Source organism: Oryctolagus cuniculus, chromosome 7, assembly GCF_964237555.1.
Source record: "Oryctolagus cuniculus chromosome 7, mOryCun1.1, whole genome shotgun sequence".
Classification (NCBI taxonomy): Eukaryota; Metazoa; Chordata; class Mammalia; order Lagomorpha; family Leporidae; genus Oryctolagus; species Oryctolagus cuniculus.
Window position 1 is genome coordinate 145968972 of NC_091438.1, and position 8653 is coordinate 145977624.

Here is an 8653-nt window from a genome sequence, read left to right on the forward strand (position 1 = left end):
AGCCAGGAGCCAGGAGCTTCTTCTGGGTCTCCCACACGGGTGCAGGGGCCCAAGGACTTGGACCACCTTCCGCTGCTTTCCCAGGCCATAGCAGAGAGCTGGATCGGAAGAGGAGCAGCGGGGCAGAAACTGGAGCCCGTATGGGATGCCGGCCTCTCAGGCTGAGGCTCAACCTGCTGTGCCACAGCACTGGCCCTGAGGTCAGCCTGGTTGGAATCCCACAAGCCACCTGGTCCCAGCACGTAACATTGGTTCACTTTCCCGACCTGGACTTGCCCTTGGTGAATCACGGACACAGCAGCCCCACGCTGCCACCCCCACGGCCACCGTGAGGACGGGTGAAGTCAGATGGGAAAGCATGGAGTCAAGGCCCGGTGCAGGGTGGCCCTGGAGGCGGGGCCCGGTTGCTATGGCAACAGAGTTCCGCTTCCTCCAGTCCCGCTTTCAAGGGTAGACCAGGTCGGGGTTGGAGGTCAGCAGATTTGGGCTCAGCCTCCATTCTGCCACCTACAAATTAAAAGTAAAAGCAACCCTTGTTAGTGTGTTATAGTGTGTTCAGAAAAGAGCAAACATCATCAGGGTTCCACTTGACATGCCCATGTCACCAGCACCCAGGTCCCCCCTATGCCTCGTCCCAGGGGAACCATGAACCTGGCTGTGACAATGTCCGTCGGCTCTGCCTGTGTGTAGCTGCTCTCACGCAGTCGGGCTGTGCTCTCCCTCTGTACACGGTTGTGCCAGTCTTGGCTGGGGTTGAGCCTTATACAGATATTTCAGGTTCACTGGGGGCAGCGTTCCATGGTGGTGGTGTCTGCGCTTACAAAGATGACTAAGTGGGGCCAGCACTGTGGCGCAGCTGGTTAAAGCCCTGGCCTGAAGTGCCAACATCCCATAGGGGTACCGGTTCTAGTCCCACCTGCTCCACTTCTGATCCAGCTCTCTGCTGTGGCCTGGGAAAGCAGTAGAAGATGGCCCAAGTCACTGGGCCTCTGCAGCCACATGGGAGACCCGGAAGACGCTCCTGGCTCTGCCTTCGGATCGGCGTAGCTCCAGCTGTTGTGGCCATCTGGGGAGTGAACCAGAGGATGGAAGCCCTCTCTCTCTGCCTCTCTCTGTCTCTCTCTGTCTGCCTCTCTGTAACTGTCTTTCAAATAAATAAAATAAATCTTAAAAAAAAAAAAAAAAGATGACTAAGTGGAGACCCCGAGAGGTGGGTGTGGTTGGAAGGGCAGTTTAACGTCGCCCAGAGGCTCACTGCGCCCACACAGGGCCACACCCAACTCCCATGAGGGCCCAGGCAGCAGAGAGAGAGAGGAACTGGCCCTGTGCCTCTGTGACTCATGGCAGGGGGTGACTGGGTGGGGATGTCCCCCACGGGGCTGGCAGGGAACACACACGTGTGAGTTGGTGGGTGAGGGGTTTACGGATCAGTTTCCCACACCCACAAAAGTGACTGGCTGGGGAGTGAGGCCTCCAGCGTGAGCTGCGAGCCCGGCCTGTGATGAGCAAACGTGGGAGCGACAACTACTGGCTCCAAGAAAAGATGCTTAAACAAGTTTGTTTGAACACAGCACGGTTTGTTTATCCATCGTTGATGAGCCTGGGGAGTTTCCTGTTGGGAGCCAGCGTGGACATTCTAGCCGTGTTTCGTCTTCACTCCCTGCAGCATATGCATGCGCTTCTCTTGAGTGCGTGCGTAGAAGTGAATTGCTGTATCACCCGCTCTGCGGCCGCGAGCTTAGTGGGTCCTGCGCTTTGTGCCGTCTGCGCCAGTGCAGCCCGAGCACTGCTCCCACTCCCCGTGCTCTCCGTGCTCGCTCAGTGTTTTCCGCCTTTAATTAACCACCCGGCTACCACGCTTGATGTTTTTGCTTTTTAAAAATCTGGGGCCAGTGTTGTGGCGCAGCAGCGACAGCATCTCATGTGAGCCCCGGTTCAAGTCCCGGCTGCTCTACTTCCGATCCAGCTCCCTGCTAATGCGCCTGGGAAAGCACTGGAAGATGGCCCAATGGCTTGGGCCTCTGCCAACCACATGGAAGACCCACACTGAGTTTCTGGCTCCTGGCTCCTGGCTTTGGATCGGCACAGCTCTGGCTGTTGTGGCCATTTGGGGAGTGAACCAGCAGATGGAAGACCTCTCTCTCTACCTCTGCCTCTCTGTAACTATGCCTTTAAAAATAAATAAATAAATCTTGGGGCCGGTGCTGTGGCGCAGTGGGTTAATGCCGGCCTGCAGTGCCAGCATCCCATTTGAGTGCCGGTTCTAGTCCCAGCTGCTCCTCTTCTGATCCAGCTCTCTGCTATGGCCTGGGAAAGCAGTAGAAGATGGCCCAAGTCCTTGGGCCCCGGCACCCTCTTGGGAGACCCAGAAGAAGCTCCTGGCTCCTGGCTTTGGATTGGCGCAGCTCCAGCCATTGCGGCCATCTGGGGAGTGAACCGGCAGATGGAAGAACTCTCTCTCTCTGCCTCTCCTCTCTCTGTGTAACTCTTTCAAATAAATAATTAATAAATATTAATATTATATTATAATATCATAATATATTATAATATGTAATATTATTATATATTATACTTATATAAGATATAATATACATAACATATAAGATATTATAATTATTATGTATAATCTTATACTATTATGATCTTAATATTTATTTATTTGTTTATTTTAAAAGGCCGAGTTAGGGAGAGACACAGAGATAGAGATCTTCCATCCTCTGGTTCACTCCTCAGATGGCCTCAATGACCAGGGCTAGGTCAGGCCAAAGCCAGGAGCCTGGAACTCCAGAGAGAGAGACAGAGAGACAGAGAGACATAGAGAGAGCCACGTGTTCAGGAACAGGTCCTGTTAAACTTTTGCTGGGGGGCGGGCAGGGAAGCAGGAGCAGCGAATCCCATTAGGGTGGGGGTGGAGCTGACACCGGTGGTTGGGCCATGTGGCCACCTGGCTTCCAGCCATGGTGGCGGGGGCTAGAGCCTAGGATGGTGTCCGGGGTGTAGATTACACCATAGATATGACTGTGCCATTATATTAACATTCCCCCCTTTTGTTTTTTATAAAGCAAGAGTTGCATGGGATTACATTAGCCCCAAAAGTCCAGGAGGGGTAGAGGGACGTCCCCTGAGCTTCTGATACCCTGGGTTGTGTTGGGGGCTAGAGAAGAAGCAGACTGCTCCAGATAGCCCAGGCCGGCAGAACGGGGGCCTGGAGCGTGCCAGGGGGCGGGGGCGTGCTGAGTGGGCAGTTGGGCAGTGGTCCATCATCACTGAGCCCCGCGCTCACACGTGAGCGGCAGTGTGGGAGCTCCCTGTGCCTGGATCCCCCGTAAGGAAGGTGCAGTCACTGCTTCTGCATTGTGACAAGGGTTCAGCAGAGGGAGCTGAAGTGACCTGGCCAAGGTCGCAGAAGCAGTCCGCCCCACGAGGCTGCAGGCTCTGAGCTGTGCTTTCCTGCTCTTCAGATTGGGGCCGTAGGCCGCCCCCATTTTGTGGAACCAATGAGACAAGAAGCAGGAAAGACTCAGACACTAGCTGGTTCCGAGCAAGCGTCCTGGGGCCACCGTGAGGGGACCGGCAGTGCGCAGGTGCAGGCCTAACCCTGGGAGACCCACAGCCAGCACCAGGGTCTCCGTAACAGTTTAACATGAAGTTGATGGGCCCGAGGTCGCTGGAGGAGAGGGCTCCGGGCGTATGTCCCAGGGGTGCGGGTGGGCAAGGGGAGGGTGTGGCGGCCATGCTGTACCCCATCTCGTCCTGGGAGGAAGGAAGCCTTCGTCTCATTGTCTAACGTAAACCGGGGACAGAGACGGAGGCGACTTGCCCAGCGCCACACAGCTGGGACTTGAATGTGGGTTTTCTGATTTGTGGCCTGGTTCATTATCCCTGGGATCCCAGGGCCAGAGGAAGCCAGAGGGGACCCTAGGGTCCACCTTCCCTCCCAACTTCCCATCTCCAGTGTGCGTGGCTTTGTGAGAAGGCGACGGGAGTGTGGCTGTGGGGAGAGGACACACCCTCCCCCCACGTTGCTGCTGTCCGCTCTGTCCCCGGTGACCGCTGCAGCCTGATGCCCGGGTGACCCCCGTGCTTTGTCGTTTCTAGGGTCAGCTTCCAGGTGCTCAACGACGCTGGGGCGCTCAGCCTGGCCGTGGCGATGGGCCTGGCGTCCGGTCTCCTGGCAGGTAGGTGGGAGCCCCCCTCCATCCTCTGCACTCTGCCCGGCTCTGTCCGTGCCCACCCGCTCCGCTCTCACCCAGCGGGGCAAAGGGCTCAAACTTTGTTTTAAAGAAAGGCAACCGCGTCATTTCAGCACTGGGAAGGCCCTTTTAGAAGTCGCCTGCTGCAGAGACTCAGGCCGGGGAAAGGCAGGCCTTCACCGGGCTCTCGGTGTGTGTCGGGCTGGGGCCTCTCGCGCCCAGGCTGGTGTTTGCGCCCAGTGTGCACCGAAGGCCAAGGAACCCTTACGCCCAGGAGCCTACCTTCTGCTGCCTAAGACAGCACGACACTGTCACTCAGCGAGTATCTTCAGTCTCTAGGGATGAACCAGGCACTAGGGACACCACAGTGAACAGCGAATTTCCTGACCTCCCCGGGCTGCCACTCGCAGCAGAGAGGGTATCGATAATAAACAGCCAGACAAGGTATACGGGGTCAGAGGGTGGGAGTGCTATGAGGGACGCCCACACACGCAGCCCGGGGTGGGGGAAGCTCGCGGAGAAGCTGGGAGACCCAGGGGAAGGCATCATCTCCAGGAAAGAGCACTTCACGCAGAGGGCAGCAAGTGCCAAGGTCCTGGGGCAGGAGCGTGTTTGCGTGTCTGGGGGTCAGCAGGGAGAACAGTGTGACCCACGTGGAGGGCATGCGGGCCGAGTGGTAGAAGGGGCCTGGAAGCCCTGGGCGGTCTCTAGACAGGGGGGGAGGGGGGTGTCTGCTCCTGCAAGGCGATGGAACAGCAGAGGCTCTCAGGGAGTTACTAATTAGCCAGTCTTCCTGTACAACAGGCACCATGTGCACCTGTCCAGACCTGTCCACTTATGTTCTACAAGCGAACATCTATTGGTTAGATGCCCCAGGCAGGGGTCGACGCCAGAACGCACACAGAATAGTGGCACAGCGCTCCCCAGTGAGCTGTGTGGCCTCAAACACACCCCCGTCCTGTCTCTGGACCACAGTGCCGGCCACACACACCATCTATGTTTTTTAAAGATTTATTTATTTTTTACTTGGACGTCAGAGTTGAGAGAGAGAATCTTCCATCTGCTGGTTCACTCCCCAGATGGCCACAATGGCTGGGGCTGGGCCAGGCCGAAACCAGGAACTAGGAGCTTCATCCACGTCTCCCACGTGGGTACAGGGGCCCACGCACTTGAGCCATCCTCTGCTGCTTTCCCAGGTGCACTAGCAGGGAGCTGGATTGGAAGTGGAGCAGCCGGGACTCAAAGTGGTGGCCATATGGGATGCCTGTATTGCAGGCAGTGGCTTAGCCCACTACGCCACGACGCCAGCCCCAACACACACTTTTAATTCCATTCTTCCACACACTTTGTGAAGTACTCGCCTGTGTTCAGTGTTGTCTCATGGGACAGGAAAAGATCTGTGAGCCAGGTTTCCATCGGTGGGGAGTGAAGCCTCAGCTGTCTGGCAAATCCACGTGGGCGGTAGGGGCTACTTCTGAGTGAGCCCAGGTGTGTGCGGGGTGCCGGTTGTGCCCGCACACCAGTGCCAGTTAAAGGCACACACCGCGCGAGGAGAACCTGAATTGCACTGAGCTCGCACCTGCCTGCGTTAATCTGTTCTTTCATACACCGGGACTGATCGTGAAAGACACGCAGACGCGTCATCAGGAACGTCTTCCTGTCCCACACGACAGGCAAGCGTTCACTTAATGTATCCTGGGAGATGCAGCTGTCCCGGTGGAGCCGGGATTGAATTGGGTCAGGTGCTCTGGGCAGAGGCGCCAGGCAGTGGGGGAGGGGAGGCAGGCACAAGAGTGACTTGACGTGAGCGAGCGTGTTGGAGTGACTCTCCGTGGTAGCACCTGTGTTTTGGTTGCACCTACTCTTTAGCTGGGCGCCGTCTGCCGGAGCCCTGCTACCCTGGCTTGGGAAGGCCGTCAGATCTCGGACACCACTCAGGGTAGGCTCAGTCCTTTGCGCGTGGCTCCTGCCAGTCCTGTTCGATGTCCATGGACCTGATCGGGCTGCCCCAGGAGGACGGGGTTTGCATTTGTCTTACTTCCTGAGAACGGAAGCAAACAGCTTTCTTTCAAGGTCCCAGGGTCGAGCTACATCATTCCCACTCATACTGAGATGAGTGCTGTGCTCCAAATGTTTTAACATTTTATTGTGAATTTAAACAGGTTTGGTCCTAAATCTCAAAATATGGAGAGCACCTCATGTGGCAAAATTTTTTGATGACCAAGCCTTCTGGGAGGTAAGAGTTTTAACCCATAATATGCTAGATTTCGAGTGCATGAACTTGACAGGGTTTCTGCTGTAGATGGGAACTTGGTGTTTATGGGAGTCAAGAAACAAGCAGAAAGGAGATGTGTTGAAGTGCGTTTGTTTATTTTATTTGAAAGGCGGGGTGGAGGAGGGGGGAGAGAGAGATCCTCCGTCTACTGGTTCACTCCCCAGATGCTCACAACAGCCAGGGCTGGGCTGAGCCGAACCAAAGCCAAGAGCCTGGTATTCAATCCAGGTCTCCCAGGTGGGTGGCAGGCTCCCGGCACCTGGGCCATCATGTGCTGCCTCCCAGGTTCATGTTACAGAGAGGCTGGGACTCAAACTCAGGGACTCCAGTACGGCACATGGGTGTCCCAAACACCACGTGCGCACCTCCGTCACTTTTTTTTTTTTTAAGTTATTTATTTATTTGAAAGGCAGAGTTAGAGAGGCAGAGGCAGGGAGAGGTCTTCCATCTGTTGGTTCACTCCCCATATGGCTGCAACAGCCAGAGCTTGGCTGATCTGAAGCTAGGAGCCAGGAGCTTCTTTTGGGTCTCCCAGGTGGGTGCAGGGGCCCAAGAACTTGGGCCATCTTCCACTGCTTTCCCAGGCCATAGCAGAGAGCTGGATTGGAAGTGGAGCAGCCGGGACTCGAACCGGCGCCCATATGGGATGCTGGTACTGCAGGCAGCGGCTTTACACACTACACCTCAGCGCAGGCCCCTGCAGTTTAGCTTTTAAATGGCTTTATTGCTGGGGCTGGCGCCATGGCTCATTTGGTTAATCCTCCGCCTGCAGCGCCAGCATCCCATATGGGCGCCGGGTTCTAGTCCCGGTTGCTCCTCTTCCAGTCCCGCTCTCTGCTGTGGCCCAGGAAGGCAGTGGAGGTTGGCCCAAGTGCTTGGGCCCCTGCACTTGGCTCCTGGCTTTGGATTGGCTGGCCGTAGCAGCCATTTGAGGAGTGAGCCAACTGAAGGAAGACCTTTCTGTCTCTTTCTCTCACTGTTTCTCTGTCTCTGTCAAAACAAAAACAAAACAAAAAACACAGCTCCTGGCTGTTAGTACCTTGACTCCCAGCTCCACTGCTCTGTGGGCCAAGGTTACTCCACATGCTGTGGTACCATATCCCAGGCTGTAACACAGCCCAGCGAGAACCAAGGACATACCCAGATGGCAAGAGAAGACCCCCAGGGAACCTAAGGACTCTCTTTGGAAAACTGAAAAGACTGGCAGGCAGAAGAGGGAAAATTTTTCCTCTGGGAGCTGCTATCCAAACGTGTAAAAGGGCGTGAGCTACCGCATGTGGCAGAGGTGAGCCCCGTCACTGGAGGCATTGAACTACCAGTGACCCAGGAAGAGCCTCACACAGACTTGTCCAACTTCTCTTCTAATCCGGATTCCACGAAGGAGCCTCCAGGGCAGGTGTCCACCTGCACAATCATTTGCTCTGGCCCTTCAGAGGCAACTGCAGGCGGGGTGCAGGCGGGGCTCCAATTCCAGAGCTGCAGCAGGCTCAGTGCAAAGGCTGAGCTTTGGCCCTGAATGAGGTTCTAAGTCTCCAGATGGCCCTTGACAGAGAAAAGGTCCCCCCCACCCCCGCAGTTGTTCACAGGAGACCCGGAGGTTGGTGAGTTTCAAGGGGTGAGGTTGGCAGTGTACAGACAAACCCCGCGCTGAATGGTTCATGCTAACACTGGCGTTTGCTCTGCTCTACCCTAACAGTTTCCTCATCTGGCTGCTGGATTTTAAGCAAGCAGGTCCACGGGAGACGAGAGCTGCGTGGAAGCCACGTTGCCCAGCTTCGTGTGCCGCACTCATCACAGCCACGTCCCCTCCCGTGCAAGGAAACAGGGTCAGGTGTCACTGCATATTAAAAAACAAAAGATCAAAGATTTGTTTTCGTGCTAATTTAATACCAGTTCTGGTTTCATTAAATATCATGGTTTTCTAGGCTGCAGATGTAATTAAGGTTTTGGCTCAATTTTATTGACGGTGCCTGGATTCTTTCTCATGCCCCCAGATCACCTCTTGCCTCCATCAGCAGTGCAGACAACGGCAAACTTATAACGCTTTTTTGTTTCTTTAAGATTTATTTGATTTGAGAGGCAGAGTTAGACACTGAGAAGCAGAGATCTTCCATCTGCTGATTTACTCTCCAAATGGCCACAACAGCCAGGGCTGGGCCAGGCCTAAGTCAGGAGCCAGAAACTC

General features: G+C 55.4%; 1 protein-coding gene across 2 annotated transcripts in view; it reads left to right on the forward strand.

Moving 5' to 3' along the window:
• The window catches only part of LOC100342463 (RH-like protein), a 39630-nt gene extending 31298 nt beyond the window's left edge, over positions 1-8332 (forward strand). For both annotated transcript variants that reach the window (XM_051856661.2, XM_002715970.5), the window contains exons 8-10: positions 4099-4178; positions 6356-6429; positions 8165-8332. In XM_051856661.2, the coding sequence (XP_051712621.2) occupies positions 4099-4178; positions 6356-6429; positions 8165-8191 (181 nt within the window). In that variant the 3' untranslated portion in view covers positions 8192-8332. The remainder of the gene's footprint in view (positions 1-4098; positions 4179-6355; positions 6430-8164) is intronic.
• The last annotated feature ends 321 nt before the right edge of the window (positions 8333-8653 follow it).